General features: G+C 41.6%; 1 protein-coding gene and 1 non-coding gene across 2 annotated transcripts; one reads left to right on the top strand and one right to left on the bottom strand.

The window, feature by feature from the left end:
- Nucleotides 1-336: 336 nt before the first annotated feature.
- LOC133814372 (uncharacterized) lies at nucleotides 337-3,495 on the bottom strand. The gene is made up of 4 exons (XM_062247339.1): nucleotides 1,879-3,495; nucleotides 1,105-1,755; nucleotides 553-945; nucleotides 337-417 (listed from the first exon to the last, which is right to left on the bottom strand). Exons 1-4 carry the CDS (start codon nucleotides 3,493-3,495, stop codon nucleotides 337-339), a joined length of 2,742 nt encoding a protein of 913 aa, XP_062103323.1.
- A 4,020-nt stretch (nucleotides 3,496-7,515) lies between these two features.
- LOC133820463 (small nucleolar RNA R71) lies at nucleotides 7,516-7,622 on the top strand. The gene has a single exon (XR_009886871.1). It is a non-coding gene; the product is annotated as a small nucleolar RNA R71 (small nucleolar RNA).
- Nucleotides 7,623-27,233: the final 19,611 nt, after the last annotated feature.

Genomic DNA, 27,233 nt, shown 5'->3' with positions numbered 1-27,233 from the left:
GGTTCCTGCGGTCGCAGGATTGCTCCCATTTTGCCTAAGTCTCTGGTCCTGTGGCCGCAAGAAATGATTCCTGTGGTCACAGGATTGCTCTATAAACCGCAACCTCATCAATTGTTACTCTTCTTCTTCTCTTCCTTTTTTTTTCACGTATTTCACGATGACAAAATCCATAATATTTACAATATAATAATAAAATAAAATGAACCAAAAACTAATAAATAAAATATAAATTGTCTCAACTAAAATTGCTTAAAAACTCAAAGAACTTAAATGAATTTGGGATGCCTCCCAATGGCGCTGTCGTTAACGTCATTTAGCCGGACGTTGAACTCCTCTTCAGAGAGGCTTCAACATGATAATGGACTTGGCTTGATCAATGGGACCACCCAAATATGGCTTCACTTGTTGACCGTTCACCTTAAATGTTTCATTATTTCGATTTTTTTAACTCCAACGACACAAAGGAAACACTGTTACTACTGTGTACGGACTCGACCATCTCGATTTCAATTTTCCTAGAAAAAGTTTCAACCTTGAATTGAACAATAATACCTGCTGACCGGGTTGAAATTCTTTGCGAGACAAGTTCTTGTCATGCCATCTCTTGGTGCATTCCTTGTAAATCTTAGCATTCTCATAGGCTTCATTCCTAAACTCATCAAGTTCAATCAATTGCTGCATTAGCCTATTTTTCCCAGCTGCATTCCAATCCATATTCAACCTTCGCATTGCCCAATATGCTCGATGTTCTAATTCCACCGGTAAATGGCAAGCCTTACCAAAAACCAACCGATAAGTAGACATGCCAATGGGAGTCTTAAATGCCATTCTATAAGCCCATAAAGCATCATCAAGCTTTTTAGACCAATCCTTCTTTGAGCTATTAACTGTCTTTTCAAGAATGCTCTTGACCTCCCTATTAGAAATTTCCGCTTGCCCATTAGACTGTGGATGATAAGGAAAATCAGTTCTATGTCGTATTCCATACCGAGCAAGCAAAGCATCAAACCATTTATTACAAAAATGACTCCCTTCATTGCTTAAGATAGCTCAGGGAGTTCCAGACCGAGTAAAAATATTCTTGTGCAGAAAATTTAGAACTACTATACCATCATTCGTAGGAGTTGCCGCTGCTTCCACCCATTTAGACACATAGTCCATAGCGAGCAGTATATACTTGTTATTGTAGGAGGATGGAAAAGGGCCCATGAAATCAATCCCCCACACATCGAACAACTCAACTTCAAGAATAACATTCAGAGACATCTCATCTCTTCGTGATATGTTACCGGTACATTGACATCTATCACAAGACTTAACAAAAGTATTTGCATCTTTAAATAAAGTAGACCAAAAGAAACCACATTGCAATACCTTTGTTGTTGTCCTAGTAGCACCAAAATGACCCCCACAATGAAGACTGTGACAGTGGGTGAGAATAGAGATCATTTCATCTTCTGGTACACAATGACGAATTATTTGGTCAGCACAATGTTTGTAGAGGATGGGCTCCTCCCAATAATAATGTTTGATCTCAGAGTAGAATTTTTTCAACTGTGCTCTAGACATCTCAGGAGGCACAACCTTTGCCACTAGGAAATTGACATAATCTACATACCATGGTGCTTTGGCTTTGTCACTCACCCCAAACAATTTCTCATTTGGAAAATAATCATTGATTTGCACTTTCTTGGTAATTTTATCTTCCTCAACTTCCAACCTAGACAAATGATCCGCCACAAGATTCTCGGTACCCTTTTTATCTCAGATTTCCATATCGAATTCTTGGAGTAATAAGACCCACCGAATGAGACGGGGTTTAGCATCTTTCTTTGTCATTAGATATTTAATAGTGGAGTGGTCCGTGTACACAATCACCTTATTGCCAATTAAATACGGACAGAACTTATCGAAAGCATAAACTATAGCTAGAAGTTCTTTTTCTGTTTTTGCATTATTTAGTTTAGCATCATTTAAAGTTCGACTAGCATAGTATATGGTTCGAAATACCTTGTCCACTCGCTGCCCAAGAACCGCTCCAACCGCATAATCACTAGCATCGCACATAAGCTCAAATGGAAGGTCCCAATTAGGTGCACACACTATAGGCGCTGAAATGAGCTTCTCCTTGAGAGTCTTGAAAGCAGTCAAACATTCTTTATTAAAATCAAAAGGGACCCCATTCATTATCAAGGTGGACAATAGCTTCGAGACCTTGGAAAAATCTTTGATAAATCTCCGATAAAACCCCGCATGGCCCAAGAAACTCCTCACTCCTTTAACTGAAATTGGAGGTGGCAAATTCTCTATAGTAGAAATCTTGGCCCGATCCACTTCAATGCCTTTACTAGAAATTTTGTGTCCCAAGACAATCCGTTCTCTCACCATAAAGTGGCACTTCTCCCAATTAAGTACCAAATTCAATTCTTCATAGTGTTTAAGAACCGCTTTGAGGTGATCCAAGCATTCATCAAAATCAGACCCGAACAACGAGAAGTCATCCATAAAAATTTCGACACTTTTTTCTACTATGTCGGAGAAAATAGCCATCATGCACCTTTGAAAAGTGGATGGCGCATTACAAAGACCGAAAGGCATCCTTTGGAAAGCAAAGGTACCATATGGGCAGGTAAATGTTGTCTTCTCTTGATCCTCCGGAGCGATGGCAATTTGGTGGTAACCTGAATACCTATCTAGGAAACAATAATAATTGTGGCCTACAAGCCTATCAAGCATCTGATCCACAAATGGCACCGGGAAATGGTCCTTTCTCGTCGCCTTATTCAGCTTGCGGTAGTCAATAAAAATTCTCCATCCCGTCACAATACGAGTAGGGATGAGTTCATTGTTCTCATATTTTACCACAGTTATTCCTCCCTTTTTAGGCACCACTTGAACAGGGCTCACCCAAGCACTGTCAAAAATAGGATAGACTACCCCCGCATCCAACCAGTTAAGTATTTGCTTCCAAACAACATCCTTCATAGAGGGATTTAGCCTTCGTTGAGCTTCAATGGAAGGTTTGCTATCTTCTTCCATAAGAATCCTATGCATAACCGTTGAAGGGCTAATTCCTCGAATATTAGCCAAAGTCCACCCAATAGCACGTTTATGAGCCCTCAAAACCCTCAAAAGTTTTTCTACTTCACGTTTTGATAGCAATGAAGATAAAATAACAGGCAACGTTTCTTTCTCCCCCAAGTACACATAACAAAGATGCTTCGGTAAAGACTTCAACTCAAGGACTGGAGGCTTCTCAATAGATGGTATGGGGCACTCATGCACTTGCCCCAATTCTTCAAATTTCTTCTTGTAATATGAACCATAAGAATTAATCCATTTCACATACTCACGAGTCTCCCAATCCTCCTCTTCATTATCACCACCCAACGCCAGAGCCAATTCAAGAGGATCATTAGTAATCCTCTTTTTCGAAACCACCTCATCAATCACATCAACATTAAAGCAACTATCACTTGCTCTTGGATAAGACATAGCCTTAAATACATTAAAGACCACTACTTCCCCTTGAACTCTCAACCTCAACTCACCCTTTTGCACATCAATAAGGGCTTGCCCGGTAGCCAAGAATGGTCACCCAAGAATAATGGGAGCCGTTGTATCCTCCTCCATATCTAGAACAATGAAATACATTGGAAAAATAAACTTGTCAACCTTGACTAACACATCTTCAATAAATCCCCTTGGGTGTTTGATTGATCGATCTGCGAGCTGAAGAGTAACAGTAGTAGGCTTTGCCTCACCAAGACCAAGCTTTCAAAAAACAAATAGAGGCATGAGATTGATACTTGCTCCAAGATCACAAAGAGCATGTTTACATTCAAATTTCCCTATAGTACAAGGGATAGTAAAACTCCCCAGATCTTGAAGCTTTTGTGGAAGCTTCCTTTCGAGAATTGCACTGCACTCCTCAGTAAGTGCCACTGTCTTAAAGTCTTCCAACCTTCATTTCTTCGATAAAATCTCTTTCATGTATTTCACATAACTCGGCATTTGCTCCAAAGCCTCAGCAAATGGGATGTTAATGTGAAGCTTTTTAATCACCTCAAGAAACTTTGAGAATTGTTTGTCAAGGGAATTCTTCCGGAGTCGTTGTGGATACGGGATTTTGACATTAGAATCAACAACTACCGGTTGAATCTTCTCCTTGGTTGCAAGGCCTTCAGTAACCTTTTCCTCCACTTGGGGCTCAACTTCTTCACACCTCTCCTCTTCTTCTGCCTTTTTTTCTTGAGTCCCCTTTAGAGAAGGACCCTCAATGTAACGCCCTGGATAGCCAAGACCGCTACACTGTGTGTTTATAAAGTGCTAGACTTGCTAATCAAGTCATTTAGTTAAAAGCGTGTTACTGAAACTATAGAGGAACTAGGGTTAAAATGTTTTGGTCTCAAAAGCCACATTTTCATTAAGAAACATTTCCTGTTTACACGGGATCCCAAAAAATGATAAGTTTAAAGACCGTTTACAGAAGTCATAAGGTTTAGATACAATAACAAGCCATATTAAGGCAAAACAAATAGTTAGGCAATCCCTGTCCTGACCCACTCCTCGACCATGGTGATCGAACAACTGGCTATGTACATTCCACCCCGCGGCCCTCCATCTCAGGGTTGGTCCAGCTTGCCTTTGCCTTTACCTACACCGCGTAGCACGTGTGAGCCAAGGCCCAGCAAGAAAACACAACAACAGAGCATAAGCAATCAACAGACAAATCAATATCTCATATCGCATCACAAGTTCTCAACCATATAATCATTTAGTATAATCAAGTATTCAGCACATTAACATGTCATCTCATATCATATATCAGTCACAAGTGATAACTAGGGCTAGCGCCCTCAGGCCGCTCCCTCCGTTATCCCACTGACTCTGGCCCGCTTAAACCGAGCTTAGTGAATATTAAGCTGTCCTCGACTACCAGTGGCCGAGTCGCGCCCTATGCGCAAATATAGTGTACAACACCCTTAGGCTGCTTTTACATGTCCCATGGCATAATACCATCATTGACACGATACAAATATCGGGAGCACTTAGTCCCATCACAATCATATAACCGGGTGCAGTTTTCTTACCTTTCGATTTGCTATCTTTGATCACTCGACTCCTTGAGCATGATCCCCCTCAAGCCCTAGCGCTCACCTAAACACAACCATAGGCCAAAGTCATCATCAATCCTCAAGTCCAAAACCTAGCCTCGGGGCCAATCCTGAGCCCCTGGGAAGTCCTAGTTCCACCAAACAAGGTGGTGGAATCAAACCCCAAACCCTTGGTCAAAAACCCTTGCAAAGAACCCTAAAATCCCCTTCTGAAAATAGGGCAGCGCTACAGCGCTCATTGGAGGGCGCTACATCGCTAAAAACAGAAGCAAAATCCCCGAGGAAGCTTGGCCTAGCGCTACAGTGCCCAAAGGCTAGCGCTGTAGCGCTAGTCACAGACAGGCCAACTCCAAATTTCTCTTCCTGCGATTCCCTCGAACCAAACTCAACCAAAACTTCTCCAAATCTTTGCCAACCTCAAAAACAACCTTATAAACATACTCCACTCATCCCAAGCACCCCAAAAACTCAAAACCCAAAACCCAATCACATGCATCTCTAATCCCAAAATTCACCATAACTGTCCCTAAGCTCAGAAACTCAGCAAAACCAGTAAAAACATCAGAGTTTAAGGCTTAGAATTTATACCTTTGGTGGAATTTCGACCTCAAGTTGTCTCTAGACCTCCTTGGCTTGCTTTTCCGCAACCCTTGGCTCCAACTTTCCTAAAATTCCCCATCAACACAGCTTATATAACTTAGCTAAGAACCAAAATCAGAACTGAAGAGACTTACAGAATTTAGCCTCAAGTGTTGGTGAGTTCTTGCTAAACCTTTGCCAATTCCTCAAATCTAGCTTAGGATCCTTGATGCTTAGCCTAACCCAGCTCTCCTCTGAGCTTTGCTCCAAAAATCCTCAAGAAACTGATGAAGGAAGCATAAACCGACCTTAGAAAACTCTCTCTGTTTTCTCCCTTTCTTTTCCTTCCTTTTCCTTCTTTTCTTTCTTTCCTCAGACTTCTATATTTTTCTACAACTTCCACTAACATAAAGCCTCAGTAATTCCCATCTTTAGATAGCCAAATGACCTTAATGCCCTCCCCTTTATTTCTAACCCTTTAATCCACTTAAGGGCATTCTAGTCATTTTACCCAATTCCCGCTAACTCCTCGAGTGTCTCTAATATTTCCCACTTAATTCCCGATACCTAACTATTCACCAATTATATTCCTCGATGTTAAAATAGGCTCCAATATACTCGCTAAAATCCCATTTATACCCCTAGGCTCACCCCGAGCCGGGTATAAATCCCCGCCATGACTTTTTTGCTACTTTGCTCACTAGGATCGTCTCGAGTCATAGATCACAAATATATCCACATAATAATGTGGTCTCGACAATTATCACATATATCAATGCAGTTATGCCCAAAATGGCCAAAATTACGATTATGCCCTTCTAACCTAATCAGGGCCTACATGCATACTAATACACATGGTCAAGCATCTCAAATATTCAAATAGTCATATATCATGCTTTAAATCATAATCATGCATCTTAATCATTAAAATCACACATAATTCCCATTATGCCCTCCAGGCACACTAATCAAGGCCCTTAAGCCTTATTAGCGATTTTGGGTCGTTACACTCAATTTCTTTCCCGCTCCTCAAGATGATAGCTAACATTGCTCCTTAGGATTTACCACAGTATTGCTAGGCAAATTCCCTTGAGGCCTAGTATTCAACATATTGGCCAACTGCCCCACTTGCATCTCCAAATTTCTGATGGAGGATCTAGTCTTAGTCATAAACTGAGTTTGAGTGTTGGTGAGAGTCAATAGGGCAGCTTGTAATTCACTTGGCTATTCTGTAGGAGCTGGTGGCCTAGGTTGCTGAGAGGTTGATGCTTGTGGTGGAGCTTGAGTCATAGGCCACTGATATTGTGCTTGAAATGGTTGTTGTTGGCCTTGATTATTTCTCCAGGAAAAGTTAGGATGGTTTCTCCACCCCGGATTATATGAGTTAGAGTAGGGGTTGTTGTAGGGCCTCTGAAAATTACCCACTGCCTGAACTTGAGCATGATCTAATGGGACATTTTCGGGATCTAAAGCAGCTTGGCACTAGTCAAAAGGATGAGGCCCCCCACACAATTCACACATTACTTGGGCTTGCACAACCTGGGCAGACATGGTATTTTGTTGCAACTGCTTAGTTAGAGACACAACTTGAGCAGTTAAGGTTGTGATTGCATCTAGTTCATGAACCCCTGCAACCTTTTTATTACTGCATGCTCGTTCACTTGGCCATTGGTAATTATTAGTGGCCATTTCCTCTAAGAGTTCATAAGCTTCATTAGCACTTTTTCTCATAAACGCCCCTTTCGCTGCTACATCAATGATTGTGCGAGTGGTACCGCACAAACCATTGTAAAAGTTGTGGACCAACATCAACTTCTCAATACTGCGGTGGGGACATTTTTTGATCAAGTCCTTGAACCTCTCCCAAGCATCATACAAGGATTCTCCCTCAAGTTGAGAGAAGTTATTGATCTCCCCTCTCAGTTTAGCAGCCTTAGCAGGTGGAAAGAACTTCACTAAAAACTTCTGAGCTAGAGCATCCCAAGTGGTGATAGTATTGGCCTCAAGTGAATTCAGCCAACATTTCTCTTGCTCCCGTAGTGAGAATGGGAACAAGCGCAATCTAATGGCATCATCACTCACCCCATTCATCTTGAAAGTGGCACACAACTCCAGGAAATTGGATATGTGCATATTGGGGTCTTCAGTGAGGAGGCCACCAAATTGAACAACAGTTTGGACCATCTGCAAGATAGCAGGCTTGATCTCAAAATTGTTTGCCTCTATTGCTAGTGGACGGATGCATGAGTGTACCCCTGTGACAGTAAGGATTACATAGTCCCGTAGAGATCTTTGACCAACAGGATTATGATTTTGTGGTGCTCCTCCGCTCATGTTTTCCACACTGTTGTTATTAATATCTGCTGTAACAACAGTGGAACTTTCAGCCCTCTTGTTTCTTCTGTTTCGTTTGCACTCTTTCTCGATCTCAAGATTAATTGGAATTGGACTGTCAACTCCCCTTCTATTGTGCATATAAGGAAAGTACCTGAGATAAAGAACAACCGCAACCAAGCAAATTAGAAATTATTTAAAAGATAGCCAAATTAGAAATAAAATTAACTATTTTAATATTGATAATTTTTCAGTCCCCGGCAACGGCGCCAAAAACTTGTTGCAAAAATTAAAGCTATGCAAGTATACGTAATCGCTTTTGTAGTTTATTTCGGTAAGACCGATATCGTTCCCACGAAGACTGATTATCAAGTACCAATAGTTTATTTTATTTTCTATTTGGTAATCAAAAATTGGAATTTTTAAATCTAAAATAATAAATAACAGAATTAATTGAAAAACAACAAAGAACAATAATCTTGCAGCAAACTTGATTCAAATATATATAAGAAATTAGGGATTCTAATTTCCTCTACTATCCACTTTATTATTCATTAATGCAATCACAGAGATAATTCTTCTCATTAAGATGAAAGACATGCAAAAGTGTTAAATATTCAGGTTAAGAAATATAAAACTCGACCTAATGCAAATTCTCTATATTTCTATGAGAAATCTAAACAATAGGAAGCAATGAACTCAACCCTAAATCACATAGACCAATTTGATACTCTCGTTCTAAATTGAAATCTATGTCTATTCAATTTTAGCATATCCAAATCTCACTTCTCAGATTTTGATTTGAATTCATAAATAGCATGTAAAAGGTGCATAATCAATCACATACATAATCAACACAAATTGAATAGATCTTAAGTGAAGAATAAATTAAAAACTTGCATTAATTCATAATAAAGATTGAAGAGATTCAATTAAAAACCCTAAATATAATTTAGTTCATGTTTATCATTAAGAAATCCATAAACATGAAATTAACATAAACTAAAAGTAAAAAGAAAAGAAAAGAAAAGAACTCTAGATGATCAATCCAATCTTTCTCCAAAGCACTCCTAAGCCTCCTCCTCCAGTCCAGATCTGCAAAAGTGTCTCCTTCCCTCTCTTTTATCGTAATTTAAACCTACTTAATGTTTTTTCAAACATGAAATGACTAAAACACCCTTAATTAAAAATCTGCATTTTTCTCATTTGTAGACATATCCTGCGGTCGCAGAATGTCATTCTTGTGGTTGTAGGAATGCTTTAGAAATGCAAAAACTTCTCTGCAGTTGCGGCCGCAAGACACCCTTCCAGCGGTCGCAGGAAGTGCTCCGAAACACGCTTTCCACCAATTTTTGTCATTTTGTCGATTTTTCCACCATATTTCCACACCTAAGCCCCTCGACACCTGAAAACATACAAAAACCAACGTAAAATAGAACAAAACAAAACAAACACCTAATAATTTACCTGAAAAACACATAGATAAATGAGTCTAAAACTCATTTATCAATAAAAACTCGAGAACCGCCTCTCAGTATTCACCTTAACCATTCGAAAATCAAAATCTCCAAACTCAAAAACTCTCTCTTATTTCTCAAGCTTCCAAGACCTTCAACCATTTTTGAGTTTTCTCTACAATTCTGGACGGTTGGCGAGAATCGTCTTATTTATGGGTGAACGGCAAGCAATTCTTCAAAGTTCAAGCTCGTTTCAGCACCTGTAGGCACTATATCTTGAGTAAGTATATTACTGGTTTTGTGTTGTACTTTGCATTTGCATCGAGTTTCGTTTGATAATTTAGGTGCATGCTTGGGAACATGCTTTTTGTGGCACTTGAGGGGAAATTTTGACATTTTATATGTCTTTTTAGGCATATTTTGACGTTAGAAGTGATCAAAATGCCTATTGCACACCTTATGCAACTCTTACCTTTCTAGGAATTCGACTGGAATTTGGAAAATTCCCATATTCTGACGATGTTCATAATCTCCAGTATCTCCAGTGGTGTTCTCCAGTGCTAACTCTTTGGCACCGAGGACACCCCAAGTCCTTAGACATTCTTTCCTCTCTTCTCCCCGAGCAGTAGTTTAGGGGTTCTCATTTTGACCCATCTTCCTCAGGCCAAGGGCCCCAGTAATTTTGTTCTTTATATATATATATTTAGATAAGTAGGCATGTGTGCCATAGTTTATTCGAGTATAGACAATCAATGCTCGAGACCCCGATCACTATTGTAAATATTTTTCCATGTGAACTTATGCAGCTTGCACTACTTTATTGCCATGATTATACTATTATTATTGAATTGGCACTTAGTAAATAGGCAACTTGGACTTTGTTAATTCAACTCAACGTAAAGTAACTCATGAGAGTCCTAAGTCGTTGACTTAGGTCTTATGCTCGAGTCTTGATCAACTTCTCTTAGTACTTGGACAATTTTTAGGCATTTAGGGTTGCACTGTAGGCTCGTGGCCCTCGAGAGTAAGTTTAACGCGAGGTTTTCTATCTCATCCTTGAGTTTGCGGCACTCATTGGTGTGGTGTCCCACATCGTTATGAAAAAAAAAATTGTTGGGATCTCGCCTTTCCCTATCTCTCCGAATGGGTTGTGGCTTTCGGTAATGGACGTGTTGTTTTGTGGCCACAAAGATGTTCTCCAGAGAGTCAACTAAGTCAGTGTACTTGGAATACACGAGACATACTTCTCGTCGAGGGCATCTCCCTGTTCTATTTGCACCGTCCCATTTCCTTTGGGTGTTTTGCCCTTGCTCTTGCGTCTACTGCTGTTGGGGGTCCGGCTGGTGGGATTGAATGGGATGGAGCAGCAACTCCAGCACTGAATGCATGCTAATAAGCACTGTATCCAGTGGGCACTACTCCATATCCCATTGAAGTGGCACTAAAACCAGCGGGTGGCACAACCATAAAGCCAGGTCGAGGGAAAATTGGACTGAATTGGGCACTCGTCACACTCGGTTGGACAGGAGTGTAGGGTGGATATTGGGTCCTCGAAGCCACGGGGCTTGGCATCCTTAGAATGGGAAAGGTGACGGTCCCACCAAATGCTCCAATTTGTGCATCTTCCCAGTTAATATACTCTTGTGCTCAAAGAATGAAGTCATCAAGCCTATGGCATCCTCTCCATTGGGGGTCATCCCATAACGAGGATCCCGTACGGATGTTGGCCTGCAAGGCCATCAGCTGCTGGCTATCGTCGACCTTCTTGGTCCTTGCAGCTTCCTCCTTAAAGTGGTTGATGTAAGCTTTGAGGGTCTCTCGAAGGGTTCCTGCTTTATGTTGGCAAAAGTGTTGACCTTAAAGCACCTTTCGAGTAGCTATGATTTGTCTTTGGAATGAAGACGACAAATGGTGCCACGAATATAACTATTTTTAGATTAAATTCTACTTCGGTTGTTTTGCAATTTTTTTGTAATATGAATTGTGTTTATTAGTTTTTTTTATTTATTATAAAAAAAATTCCTGTTTTTTAGATTGTACTTTTTTTTTCAAAGTCTGGTTAAGGTAACTAGTTACTAGATTGATTTTTCACGGTTCCAAATATATAAAGATCTAGGTTACATAACATGTTAGTAGGAGAGCTAACCAGTTACCCTAAGATGAGTAATCTTCAGCCATAAAAGGGCTAACCAATTACCATAAGAGGAGTCATAGGATACTTATATTATATATGAAAACATCAAATTTGAAAGAAAAAAAAAGACCTGACTTGATCTTATAACCCAGAAATATACACACATATCATAACGTGAAGGTAACCGGTTACCATATAGAACCCAGAAAATATACACATATCAGAACGTGAAGGTAACTGGTTACAATAAAAAACCCAGAAATATACACATATTAGAATGTGAAGGTAATTATTTACGTATGGCAGACCTGAAGATAGAAAAAAAAAACAGATCCAAAGAAAAGAAACGAGTTTTGATCTATAACTCATGAAGAAGAAAGTGTATTTGTAATAATATGAGCAATTGTTTACCTGAACCTAAATTTTTTTACAAGTGAGTTCCAGATCTAAAAAAAAAGAAAAAGTTAGACCTAGAAAAAAAATTTAGTACTGAAAAACAATTCGCCAACCTTGAAGACTTCCGTTCCCCTCCTTTCTCTGAAGTTGCAAGCCTCCGTTCACCGAAGTAGCACGCCTCCGTTCGTCGACCTTGAAGACCACCGTGCGCTGGAGCTGGAAGGGATTTGCGTGCGGAGCTGGAAGGGGTTTGCTGTTAGGAAACTTATACATGATCTTTATTTATTTTCATGCAGATTTAATATCAAACAAATTAATATGAGGTAACCTTGAACATGTTTCTAAAATTTAATTAAAAGAGAAATAATGATAACAATACTTACATTATACACAGCGGAATAATAGAGTCATTCCTTCAGTTTCTCTAACCGTTGTATCATTTTTGTCGCAGAGTATTACCAAGAAACTGAACCGATCTTCAATTTTCTTCACAACCTTCCAAAGTATCCTTAGGATCACCTAGACTAGAGTGGGAAATTCTCAACACATGAGATAGATACAGAGAGAAGAAGAATAGAAGAGAAAAATTAAGGCTTAGAGAGGAGTTATGTTTAGAGATAATCTAAATACTATTAGAAACTTGTGTTTCAGAAATCTGACTTGTGTTTTCAACTCTCACTTAACATTCCTATTATAGACTCAATTAGGTCATTTATTTAATTAAAATAATAGTCAATTAACAGCCCTAGGTCGAAATTATCATGCGCTTTAGGCCCGTGATATTTCTCATTTGATTATAAGCCCATTAGACTTAAAATCAAGGCCTGTACTATTTTCAATTGATTTAATTAATTAAATAATTATTTAAATCCTTTATCAAATTAATTATTTATAATTTGAACCTTGATTTAAACTTATTTATTAATTTAGATACAAATTTATCTTAATTAATAAAGCTGCCCTAATTTCTCTTTTCTCCTCTAAATTACATAACTGTGTGAAACTATCCAAAATTGACCTGGTCAACTTTGATAATTCAATCAATTAATTGAGACTATCTAGATGATTTTATCCAAGGTACAGTGGGGACCATGGGCCTATGAAATTAAGCTCCAATAAGTTATCATAAATCTAACAAATAAATTTACTAACTTATTAATTCCTCGTGACTCCACTAAAGACTTTGAATTGCACTCTTGAATTCATAGAACGCTCTATAAGCAATACAGATACGTTATTAATTATCTATTGTTATAATCATAAATATCACTCAATCCACTATAGACGGTCTACAATGAGATGGGACTAAAATAATGTTTTACCCCTCATTGTATTTTATCCTTAAAACACTTAGTTCCTTGTAAATGATATTTTAGTAAACTAATATTAATTACTGAAATGATATCTCTATCATTTGATACCTTGAACCAAACTAAAAGGAAACCATTGTTTCACTTCTTCATCAGAAGCTATAGATGTTCATATCTATGATTAACACTCCCACTCAATTATACTACCGAGTTCCCAACAAGTCAAAGAACGCAGATAATACAATCAGTTAGAATACTAACCACTCAGAATTGAGATTGAATTGACCTATGGTCAACTATATGATATGACTATAATAGATAACAACAGTATGTTTACTTATCCTATCAATTTTCAATATCGGTCCTGTCCGATGTAACAAATACATCCAATCTTATCTACTTTGCTAATGTTCTTGAAAGAACATAACACTGCAATGTGTAAGTAGATCATATCGTAGATTGGCAAGTCAGTGTAAATCCTGTGCACTGACTAATCTTAGGACTAACTTATTTTGAACATATAATCATATTTATATTCAACTGTGATTACGTCACTATAAATACGATTAGTTATATGCTCGAGATTTAATAGAAGTTTATATTAAACAAATAATCATGAAAATAAAACATGTGAGCAAAGTGATTGACCAAGTCAAAAAATGATTTATATTCTTTGTTTATCCAAAAAGCAGCTGTTGATGACGTGGCAAGAATCTTCGGCACGTCGCCGACACATGGCAGAGCTGCTGCTCGACTATCGACCACAGATATTTCCATATGCGAAGTTCAAGTTTTATATACGACCAGCCTGCTCGTATACTCCGTATATTTATGAATAAACCTGTACAGTTGTAATGATATCCGAGAATATCTCTTCATTATAACATGAATATCCGTTTATTAAGGAAAGATATAATTAATTGACTCCTTAACCCTCCTTGAGCCTATAAATATACAAGAAATAGCTCAAGGGGAGGTCTTTTGGATCTTTTTCCGAATTACATTACTATTATCCATCGTTTGTATTGTCTTCTCCTTCTAAGGTCTGTGAAACTCAGGAACCCTAGTTCTTTGATCACACCTTTGAAGCTCAATATTAATAATAGTATCAAGTGGACGTAGGTCATTACCAATCACTAGGGCCGAACCACTATAATTCCTTGTGTCCTTTACTTCCCATTAGATTATTTTCTCAAGCATCGTACTAATCTCCTGTCTTTTATTTGACTCCGTGTCGTTGACCAAAACGAGGGTCAACATTCTGGTGCTTTCATTGAGAGCTTGACAAAGAGTCTAATGGCAAAAACTACCAAGAAGACTGGACAGGCTGCTTCCGTTGCATCATCCCAGCCTCCTCTCCCAAATGTTGCTGAGGACGAACCTCATTTGGAGTTTGATGAGGAGGAGTTGGATTCTGAGACCCTGAAGGCAACACTGGGGGTGTTGCAAGATGAGTTGGCCAATCAAGAGAATGCTGCCGAGATAATGGCATCGCAGCAAAGGGAGATAGAGCGCCAGCGCCAGGAGCTGAGCGAGTGGCAGGCGGAGATGGACCGTCGACAGAGGGATGCCATGGCAGCCCTTGAAGCAGCCATCCAGCTGGCTAGGAATCAGGCTGCGCCAGCCTCCCAGCCAGATCAGCCACCAAATGGGCCACCTCAAAGGGGTCCCAATCCTAGTCCTCCGCTCTAGCCAATAAGCTCTCAGAGGCCAGAACAGCCACCTATGCCTCAGGATGATGTCCCACCTAGGGATCCTGAGATGTAGCCTCCGTCTCAGGCTGGTTGAGGCAACCCCCCGTGCCCAAGGCAGAATAGGGCTGGGCAATAGCCCCGCAGCCCAAGACGCCCAGGGGTTGAAGAGCCACATCCACCGAGTAGGGGGCAGCGTTCTTCTGCCAACAGGAGGATCTCAGAGACAGGCTCTGCGGTCAGGGGCCCCCCACGGCATGACAATGCACAGGGACCCACCGACCAGCGCAGGCCTCCCCCTAACGCTCGAGAAATGCCTGCCCAAGGAGGCAACAGAGGGAATAGTCGGTCGCACCATAGCCAGCCACGGTTCAGAGATGGCCACGGCTACAATGAAGCCGACTCTGGCAGAGCAAATGCTAGTTGGAGGAACGAAGAGAGAGGTGGAGGCAGGAGCCCCCCACCTAGAGAAGACCGACCAGTAGGTCATAACGCTATGGGGAGCCCAGGCAGAATAACGTCTTTAGTCAGCTTGGAGCGAATGAGCAACGAAAAAGAGACAATGATTTGAGGGATGTACTCAACAACCACCGAGAAAGGCACGATCAGTACATTCCCCCGGCACCAGAGGCCCCAGCAATCCCAGAAGTTTTTCAGGCTCAAATCAATGCCCTGAACCAGGCTGTGCAGCAGCTGGTCGGGGGGCGAACATCACACATTGAGTACGATCGGAGGAGAGGCACCCCTTTCGTACAGAGGATTGCTGTGGCAGAAACCCCCAGTAAGTTCAAGATGCTGACAATGTCAAATTTCGACGGGTATGGAGACCCAGTATCTCATGTCAACAAGTTTGAGATACAAATGGACATTCAGAAAGTCTCTGAAGATGCTCGCTGCAGGATCTTCCCAGTGACACTTTTTGATGCTGCCCAGGAGTGGTTCTTTAAGTTCCCTCCTGCGAGTATAGTATCCTAGGAGACGTTCGTGAAGGAGTTTTACGGAAAGTTCTATGCGGGTCGTGTGCACCCCACCGAGGCGAACCAACTGGTCGAGATACGCCAGAAAGAGGGGGAGCCCTTGAAGGAATTCGTTCAGTGCTTCATGCGAGCTGCAGCTAGAGCCAAGACTATGGGCGATGAAGGCAAGATGATGGCCCTAACTGCTGGGGTTAGACGCCATTCTCCCCCCTGGAGTAGCCTCAGAAAGCATGGGGTTAAAAGTACCCAGGAGTTTTTAGATCGAGCTGATCGGTACATCAAGCTCGAGGACGCGGTTGCCAATGAAGGGAAATCGCCAGCAAAAGACAAGGGGCCCAAGGAAGAACCCGCCAAAGCCACCAACGGGTTGAAACCCAATGGCAACGGCAACGGCAAAGGCAACGGGAATGGCAATGGTAAGAATGGTGGAAAGTGGGCGAGCAACGAACCCTCGACCTCTGAGAGTAAGCGCCCCAAAGGTAATTAGTATGAACTGAGATTCACCAATTACACTGCCCTTGTTGAAAGCTGAGCCGAGGTCTACCAAGCGACCAGCTCAAGCGTTCCCTACAAACGACCCACACCTATAAGAAAAGATATCTCCAAGAGAGATTCAACAAAGTTCTGTCGTTTTCATACCGACTACGGGCACGACACTAATGAGTGTAACCAGCTGAAGGACAAAATTGAGTTCCTAATAAGACAGGGACATTTAAGAAGATATGTACGAGCCGCGGGAGGTTCTCAGCGAGAGGCTCAAGGTGGCAATGAGTCGGTGCCTGCACGCCAGCGCTCGCCACCTTTACAGCTAGCTCCCGTGGCAGGTACCCTACTCACCATCTGCGGAGGCCCACATCTTGTAGGAGATAGTGGGAAAGCAAGGGAACGATATGCTCGAACCCTACGCCACGACCAGGACATCGAGATGATGAGTGTTGAGGATCGAGCACCAAAAAAGGCTCGAACAGAAAAGGAACTGATCACCTTCTCTGATGACGATGCCGAACATGTGCGATTCCCACACTCCAATCCGCTGGTTGTGGACGTGTAGATCGTGAACATAATGGTGAAAAGGGTGTTGGTCGATACAGGAAGTTTGGTCAACATCCTATACAAGTCCTCGCTAGAAAGGATGAAGTTGCTTGTGAAACACCTAGAGCCATGCAACCAAACCATTTATGGTTTTTCTGAAGAATGACTCGCCCCAGCAGGGACGATTAGACTCCCAGTCACAGCAGGCACTACACCTGCTAACAGGACATTACTCACTACTTTTATAGTAGTTGATTGTCCTTCGGCGTACAACGCTGTGATAGGGAGACCAATTCTGGTCGACCTGCGAGCCGTCACATCTATATGGCACCTCGCTATGAAATTCCCAATGGACGCAGAGATAAGTTGCGTGTTGGGAAACCAGAGGGAAGCGAGGGAATGCTACAACGCCTCGATCACCAAGGCAAAGAAGGGTGTATCAAGAGATGCCACCGGAAAGGAGTTGCAAATGGAAACTGATGTTCAGGCCCGCTCAAGTGATCTCACCAAATAGGGTGTTGCCCAAAGGAGGATAGGGACTTAGATCCTCGCTTTGGGGATTTTGAAGAAGAAGTAGGGCCCATCGAGGACCTTGAAGAGGTCCAACTCGATGAGGAAAATCTGACCAGAGTTGTGAAAGTCGGTAAAAACTTAGAGACAACAACAAAACAAGCACTGGTGGAGTTCTTAAGGAGGAACCAGGAGGTCTTCGCCTGGTTGCATAAAGACATGGTCGGGATAGATCCTGCAGTCATCAGCCATGTCCTAAACATTGACAAAAGCTTTCCACCAGTGCAACAAAAAAGAAGGCTGCTCGACAAAGATAGATCATAGGCCTTGAAGGAGGAAGTCGAGAAGATGAAGGAGAATGGGTTCATCAGGGTGGCGTTTTATCCATTGTGGGTCTCTAATCTCGTACTAGTGCCCAAGCCGAATGGCAAGTGTCGTACGTGCGTGGATTTTACAGACCTAAATAATGCCTGCCCCAAAGATTGTTTCCCACTCCTGAGGATCGACCAGCTGGTCGATGCCACTGCAGGGCATGAGATCCTCTCATTCATGGATGCATACTCCGAATATAATCAAATCAGTATGCATCCCCCTGATGAGGATCACACTAGCTTTCGAACTGATACAGGGCTCTACTGTTACAAGGTGATGCCACTCGGTTTGAAAAATGCTGGTGCAACTTACCATAGACTCGTCAACCACATGTTCAAGGAGCTGATCGACACAAACATGGAGGTTTACATCGACGACATGCTGGTTAAGTCGAAGAAAGCAGAAGGGCATGTAAGGGATTTGCAGGAATGCTTCAACGTCTTGAATAAATATCGGATGAATTTAAATCCCCTTAAATGCTCCTTCGGAGTAGGATCAGGGAAGTTCTTGGGATTTATAGTTAACTCGAGAGGAATTGAAGCTAATCCCAAGAAAATAAAAGCCCTGATCGAGATGAAGTCGCTAGTGAAGATTAAGGATGTCCAAAGCCTGACCGGGAGGATTGCTGCTCTCAGTAGATTCATTTCAAAATCGACAAACAAGTGTGTCCCATTTTTCAATCTACTAAGAGGCAATAAGAAATTTGAATGGACAGATGAGTGCGAACAGGCCTTTCAAGCGCTAAAAATGCATATGGTGCAACCACCCATCTTGTCAAAGTCGGTCGATAAAGAGACTTTGTTCATCTACTTGGCAATCACGAATTACGCTGCTAGTGTTGTTCTAGTAAGAGAAGAAGAGGGTGTGCAGAAGGCTGTCTATTATGTAAGCAAAAGGCTGATCAAAGCAGAGTTAAGGTATCCCCCCATCGAAAGGTTAGCCTATTGTTTAGTTTTGGCCTCTAGGAAGTTGCAGCCTTACTTCCAAGCTCACCTAATTACGGTATTGACCGACCAGCCTCTTCGGCAAGTCTTGCAAAAGCCAGAGGCTGCAGGAAGATTACTAAAGTGGGCAGTCGAACTCGGGCAGTTCGACATATCTTACTTGCCGTGAGCAGCGATAAAAGGACAAGCCTTGGTTGACTTCATCTTCGAGTTCACAAAGCTTGCGGGTGGCGAGCAGACTGAAGAACCCAGCGAGCCAGAATGTCAAATCCAAGCACCCTCGTGGAAATTGTTCATAGACGGTTCATCTAACGAATCCCACGCATGAGCAGGAGTGATATTGATAACGCCGGAAGGGCATCGATTTCACCGTGCAATCAGATTTGACTTCACTACTTCTAACAATGAAGCCGAATATGAAGCACTACTCGCTAGATTACGGTTAGCCAAGGATATGAACATAAAAGTGCTTGACATCTATAGTGATTCTCAGCTGGTGGTGAATCAATTCTTGGGAGAGTACCAGGCGCGAGGTTTGAAGATGGTCACCTATCTGAACAAAGCAAAGGATCTGTTAGCCCAGTTCGACAAATACAGTCTCCAGCAAGTACCTCGCGATCAGAATTCCAATGCGGACACTTTGGAAAAGTTGGCAAGTGCGAAGGATGCTGATACTTTGAACATAGTGTCAGTCGAACGACTATCAGTACCAAGCATCCAAGCAGCAAAAACCACTCTGGTCATCCAGATGGCGGATACATGGATGGCACCGTATGTAGAGTATCTGTCAAGCAGCGTGCTACCAGCGGACAGAAACAAAGCCAGGACCCTTCAGCGGTAAGCTGCTAGGTATATCCTGGTCGATGGGATTCTGTACCGAAGGGGATACTCACTGCCACTTCTAAGATGTATTACCAAGGATAAAGCCAAAGAGTTGATGAAAGAGGTGCACGAAGGTTTTTGCGGGGACCACGCTGGGGGGCAAAGTCTGTCAAAAAAGATCCTAAGGCAGGGCTATTTCTGGCCAACCATGAATGAAGACTCAATGGAGTTCGTCAGGAGATGTGACAAGTGTCAGAGATTTTCTAAAATACAACGAGCAGCTCCCAACGAGTTAAGGCAGATGCAGAGTCCATGGCCCTTCGCAGTTTGGGGGATACATCTAATCGGATCTTTGCCTACAGGAAAAGGTGGTGTAAAGTATGCAGTGGTTACCGTCGACTACTTCACCAAATGGGCCGAGGCTGAGCCACTCGCAACCATAACAACCAAGAAAGTGCTTGACTTTGTAGTCAAGAACATCATTTGTCGTTATGGATTACCAAGGAAGATAGTCTCGGATAACGGCACCCAGTTTGACAGTGATCTATTCACGGACTTCTGCAAACGACATGATATTATCAAAAGCTTTTCTTCAGTCGCTCATCCCCAAGCGAATGGGCAAGTCGAAGCAGTTAACAAAAAGCTGAAGGATACCTTGAAGAAAAGACTTGGAGAAGCTAAGGGAGCATGGCTGGAGCATTTGCCTAAAGTTCTTTGGTTGTACAGAACTTCCCATCGAACAGCAACAGGTCAAACCCTGTTTTCCTTGGCGTACGGGTATGAAGCTATGTTGCCTGTCGAGTTAGATCCACCCTCACACCGCAGATTAACATACGACCAAGACTCTAACAGCCAGCTATTGATGGAATCCCTGGACTCGATTGATGAGAAGCGTGAACAAGCTCAGCTTCGAGTAGCTGCGTACCAGCAAAAGGTCGCCCGGTATTTCAACTCTAAAGTACGAGAAAGAAAATTTAGTGTCGGAGACCTTGTACTCCGAAGAGTTTTTCTAAACACCCGCGACCAAGATGCTGGAGTACTTGGGCCTAATTGGGAAGGGCCATACCAGAGTGATGAGGTCCTTCACCCAGGCACTTATAAACTTGCACTCTTAAACAGAGATCTTGTTCCTCGCTATTGGAATGGAGAACACCTACGCAAGTATTACCAATAAACAATTCTTCTTAAAGAATTGGCTTGTATTAATTTTACTTTTTACAAGTTTTGAAAAAGTGTAAGATCTTATTGATCACTCGTACAGACATGTTTAGTCCATTTATTACGAGAAATAAAAGGGGTTGTGCACAGCCAGTCATTTCTTGCCAACTATTGTATTTATTACAAGTATTTTCTCATTACGTGTGTTGTTTTGCTGTATTTTAATGCTAATCATATTGCTACGAGCAGTAATATTCAAACAGGTTCTGGTCAAGGCAAGTGACCAAGGACCTAAAGCTCCTCGATCACTTGGGGGGCATATAAGGTACAAGTAAGCAATGCATATCGTTAAAAGGTATGTAAACACATGAGCAAAATAAGTGAAAGCATGCTAGGGCATTTAGAGTATTTTTCAAAATTTTGTTCTTTTGTTAAATTAAACCAAAGTGCTATGATAAGTTCGGTCATGCGAACAGATGTTATAATAATATGCAAATATATTATAATGTCAAAATGTATCCTTTTACACCGCGAGCAGTCATTGCTCGGATGTAATTGTTCAAATAAAAGTAAAAGCTGCCCATGCAACAATTAAAAATATAGTTAAAAAGATAAAATATAAATAGAAAAAGCTTAAGCAGCCGGAGGATCTTAAGGAGTCGGAGAATCTTGAGGAGGGCCTTGATCGATGACGTCGGCAACCTCATTATCTGCCCCATCCATCCAAGAGGCCAGCGAGATCTCAGGGGAAGCAGGAATCCTCGCCTTTTCTTCCTCCGCCAGTCGAGGGACACAACGAGCAAGCTCAGCGTTCCTTGCATTCTTAGGAAGGTAATTGAAGTCAGCACCCTGGTTGTTCTTTTAGAAATCATAGAAGCATCGGAGAGTGACATTCTTATACCTTTCCAAGTTGCTGGCATTGGCTTTCTCGAGCTCCTTGATCCGGCCCTCCAGGGTAGTATTCTCCTGTCTACTCGCAACCAGTTCCCCCTCGAGCTGTTGGGCCGCGCGGAAATTGAAGCAGTTAGACTCCTTATACTAGTCCCTTCGAGCAATGGCCTTGTGCAGAAACTTTTGCTTCTCCTTTAACTCCTCCACCAGCTTATTCTTCTCCTCGAGCACCACTGCAAGCTTGTAGGCATATTTTTCCTCAGCAGCTTTGAGATCATCAGCGTGCCTTTGCCCCAAAGATTTGGCCTCCTCGGAAACAATACCCAAGCGGAGGCGGCCGGCAGTAAGGGTCAGCATTGCCTGCAGACAGAGCAGAAGTTAGGCTAATTGTAACGCATAGAAGATTTCTCTCCGCAGGAAAAGATGACTTACACTGGTAAACTCGTTCAGGGCACGGTTTAAGATTAGGTCGACCACCATCGCTTCGGTCGCGGCCATCGCCTCTCGGCAGCGGTCGTGCTTTACAATCTTTGTGACCCTTTCCTTGACCGATTTAAAGACGCGACCAGTTATGTCACCCCCAGTCGAAGCAGGACCGGCCTGCTGATTCTGTTCAGTTGGAGCCGCTTGAGTTGGAGTCGATCCAGCTGGAACATAGGGGGTTTGCTGCTCGCGAGGAGAGGGCGGAGTTGCGTTGACTGAGGGCCCGTCCTCCGGGGGGGCTGCATTGCCAGCCTTCTTCGCCTGAGGCGCTTTGCTGCTCTCCCCGTGGTGTCTCTTGCTTGCCTTCTTTTTGCTTGGGGGAGCCGTGGCAGCCTCAGGAGTGCTGTAAATGTCGAACACATTCACGGAGCCCATGTCTGGAAAAGAAGCAAAATGTCAAACAGTGAGATAGCATAAATGACTAAGTATATAACATCAGGAAAAGAAATAAAGAAAGATTGCAAAGTCAAATACCCGAGCTATTATTACTGGTCGCTATACTATAGACTCTACTAGTCTTATACTCACTCTCTAACATGAAAAAGTCTGGACCTAAATTTGGAGCATATGAAAAATTGCCGTCCCCGTCGAATAGATGACAGGGAATTGGCAAACTATCTAAAAGCGAAATAACTGTACCATTCTCGTCTGAAGAATCATCCGAGTTTTCGGTAGACTCGGTGGCCTTCTTTTTCCCCATCCCAAGGGGGACAGAGGGCCTCTCTCCTAGAGGTGTGCCAGCAGGTTCCCTGATCGTGACCCCGGTTGGTTTCCTTCGTGGAGGCGACGCTGGTGGTTGCTGCTCGGGTTCCTCCTCGGCTGTGGCATTCCTTGCAGTTGACTCCCTCATGTCCTGATGAGGGGCCAAGAGGCCAACCAGCCTAAGATTTTCCTTTGTGACCAGATGTTTGACCATATTTTCTACGTCAGTTATGCTAGCCAAGAGGATTGACCTCAACTCCATATCTGGAGTTGAGTCTGGTCGCAGCCATGGGCCTGGAAGGCATTAAATGTTTAAAAGATGGTGGAGAAGAACACTAAATAAATATCAACAGCCAGTGGTATGAAAGTTTTACCTCCTTGAGCGAAGGCCAGGTTGCCCGCGATCATGTCAGTTGTGAGGAAGTACTCCTGGTAGTACCTCCCCACGTTTGATATATGGGTGGTGTCAGTCAGGAAGGTGCGCCCGGTTTCCTGATGACAGAAGTGAAAAAACCCCGTGCCTTCTTGGTTGGGGTTAGACTTGAGGTCGAACAAGTAGTTGACCTCATGAGGAGTTGGCACGGGCCATTTCTTGTGGCTGTACAGGATATAGAGTGCAGCGAGCATCCTATATCCGTTTGGGGTTATTTGAAAAGGGGCAACTCCGAAATAGTTGGCCACCCCTTGGAAAAATGAGTGAAGAGGCAAGGTAGCCCCTGCCTCGATGTGAAACCTCAACCAGGCGCTGAAAGCGCCTCCGGGTAGGTTCGCCCTTTGGTCTTGGTTAGGTTGGATTAAGGTCACCCCCGTGAGACCGTACTTCCTGATATAATTGGCGATCATCCTGATCGTCACTCTGCTCTCAGGAACTAAATGCCACTCCACATCTGGCTGAATGGCATGTCGAGGTCGAGCGTGTCTTTGGATGTTGGGGTCAAGAGCATTTTCATCTCGACCACTGGTCGAGGGAGTTTCAGCCCAAGGAGCAGGCTGATGTGAGGGAGTGGGGGTTTTCTTTTTCTGGGCTTTGGTTTTGGCACAAGCCATATTTGAGCCAGGACGGGTGAAGTGTTTGGAGTGACACGAGAAAATGGGATGTCAGGAATCAGTGACGATGGTTGCTCTTCGTTCTCGAGCAGTTGAGCCAATAGGTCGTCGTCTATAGGTCTTTTTGCTCCCCACGGATATTGAATGTAAACTGCGAACAGAGAAATGAGGAGATAAGACGCACAACTTGGGAGCTTATGTTGAAAGTTGGAATAACGTTGCTCGCGTCTACGACCAGAAGCATTCTAACGAAAACGCTAAGTTCTATGTGAGCAGTTTAAAAAACAGATCAAAAAGCGAAAATAAAAAGTTTTTGGAAAAAAGCTTTTTCGACTTCGAAGGGGCGGGAAAAACCCAATTTTTCAGCTAGTCTAAAAATCGAATTTTTACTTCGATTTTACGCCCTAAACTTACGATCTTGACTATCAAACTGGCTCCTTAACTCCTACAGAGCAAAACTACACTACCTTATCAAGCATCAATCAACATTCCCACAATCCTCATGCATTTCTACCCAAGAACAAGAAAAATTTCATAACTCAAAACAGGCGTATAACAGTATGCATGGCATGTCAAAGAGCTTGAAAGTTGAAGAAATTTACCTAGAAGGTTGGAGGTTCTGAAACGAAGCGACTTTGGACGTGCGAATGGAGGATCCTTAGAATAGCGACGGAAGATCTTCGAAATTTCTGAGCTCTGAGATGGAGTTCTTGAAGGTTCTTGGCATGAAAATGGCGAGTAAAAAGTTAAAAGGTAAATTTGGGGATTATTTATAATGGCTGAGATATGTTGAAAGTGGGTAATCATGAGTTACCTTTTTCAAGGCATGAAGGAGTGTAATAGCCATCAGAGGGATTACTTGGAAACTGAAAAGGCATGATTGGACGTGATTAGAACACCGTTTTCGAGAACGCATGGGGGACTTTGACAGATTTCGTGGGGCATACGAAAAGGTAGTTTCCTAATTTTACTTATTGCTGGTCGCAATAAATAAACTTGGGGGGCAAATGTTTATCCAAAAAACAGCTGTTGATGATGTGGCAAGAATCTTCAACACGTGGCCGACACGTGGCAGAGCTGCTACTCGACTATCGACCAGAGATATTTCCATATGCGAAGTTCAAGTTTTATATACGACCAGCCTGGTCGTATACTCCGTATATTTATGAATAAACCTGTACAGTTGTAATGATATCTGAGAATATCTCTTCATTATAACCTGAATATCCATTTATTAAGGAAAGATATAATTAATTGACTCCTGTAACCCTCATTGAGCCTATAAATATACAAGAAATAGCTCAAGGGGGGATCTTTTGGATCTTTTTCTGAATTACATTACTATTATCCATCGTTTGTATTGTCTTCTCATTCTAAGGTCTGTGAAACTCAGGAACCCTAGTTCTTTGATCACACCTTTGAAGCTCAATATTAATAATAGTATCAAGTGGACGTAGGTCATTACCAATCACTGGGGCCAAACCACTATAATTCCTTGTGTCCTTTACTTTCCATTAGATTGTTTTCTCAAGCATCGTACTAATCTCCTGTCGTTTATTTGACTCCGTGTCGTTGACCAAAACGAGGGTCAACATTCTTTTATTGATAATAAAATGAGATTACAAAGAAATTGGGTTTTAATTAGGGCATAAAACCCCAACATTTGTGCCAGAGGTGGATCTTCTTCATCATGGGTTTGTGAGGCTGGGTTTTGAGAGAGAAGAGTGGAGTGTTAATTACAATAGTACCCCTGTTTGGCTGACGTGTTTTTGTTTTAAATTTATCTTCTATATTTAGTTAGTTAGCAATTGTGTTTCCCATAATTTATTTTTTTCTTTAATAAATTTTCTCATACAAATTAGGAAAAGTATAATCCTTATATTTTTGCACAATAATAGTATAAAAAACCATACTTGTGAAAAATTCTCATAAGAAATTGTATAGCCAACTTCCTTTCTAAGTTAGCTCTTTATTTAAAGAGAACATAAATATGATATTTTGGCCTACCCATCTGTGTTTGGCCTTAGTCCTTGAGTTGTAAACTTATATTGTGCTTTGGCTTCTTTAGCCTTTTAATGAAATTCTCTTTATATTTATATATAAAAAAAAAATAAGAAGAGCTTAAATAGCTCTTCTTCAAAATATAGAGGAAAAAATAGTCAAATAGCTCTCCTTCAAGTGAGTTGTTTTACTTTTTTTTTAAGTAATGAAGATTAGTTGCTCTATGAGAGAATATTATTTATTGCTCTATACATATTATATTGGTTTTTTTTTTTGTTGGAACAACTTTTTTAAATCTTTGTATATAGATGTGAGTAAAATAAATTAAAAAAATATTGAAAACTAAAATATGTAAATGATGTAAAGAAGATATAAAAAAAAACTATTATGTAAAAGTTTGACATAAAAAAATAATAATAAATGAAAATTTGAGTTTTTATGATGTTCTCTATATGCAGAGCAACCATTATATATTGCTGTAAAAACTATATAAAATACCTCATGTGATGAAGAGGTATTTTGCTACTTTTTCTTGATGAAAGGGAATGAGTTGCTCTAGTCACTTTATAAATAAGAGAATTGAGACAAAGAATGTAAGTCCAATTTGACATGCATAAACATTTATGAATTTCTACTGAAATACTCTGGCCGTGTTTAGAGTAATTAATCCGAATTATACCGAATTCCAATTACATAATGATTTTCCAAATGCACCCTAAATAAGACTCATTAGTGGACTTACGTTATATATATATATATATATATGGGTGCACTCTTAATGGTTACTGTTATACCCAGATTTCGAGCCATAGTAAATATGACCTCGAAAGCTGAGTTCGCAACAGATGGTCTCTTGAGGATTAGAGTGATCTAGGATTGTAAGTCGAGCTTGCAGAGTATGATGTATGATCTCGAATGCGGTGATCTCGAAATGACCTCGATCTCGAAAGGTAGCTCCGAGAACACCTTCATCTTCAGGAACTTCGGAGCATGATTCTTGAGCTCGATGTCCCATCTCGAAATAAACGTTAGCTCGGGAGATGTCAGTGGCTCGCACAATGACATGAGACCAGAAATGCTGGAGCCTTGAAGATACGCTATAACCACCTTGAATATCTACAAGTATAATAACTATGAGATGTAGCCCTCATTAATTGATGTAAATCCCCAAGAATTGTGGGATATTATTTAATACAGTTATACACCCCCTGATCTTTGGGGGACGTTTCCTTTAATATCTGATTATTGGCATTTAAAGCCATTTATTTGTATTCAC

This window comes from Humulus lupulus, chromosome 2 (genome assembly GCF_963169125.1).
Source record: "Humulus lupulus chromosome 2, drHumLupu1.1, whole genome shotgun sequence".
NCBI classification, from domain to species: Eukaryota; Viridiplantae; Streptophyta; class Magnoliopsida; order Rosales; family Cannabaceae; genus Humulus; species Humulus lupulus.
The sequence above is the reverse complement of the archived record's forward strand: the minus strand, read 5'-3'. Positions and strand labels throughout refer to the sequence as shown.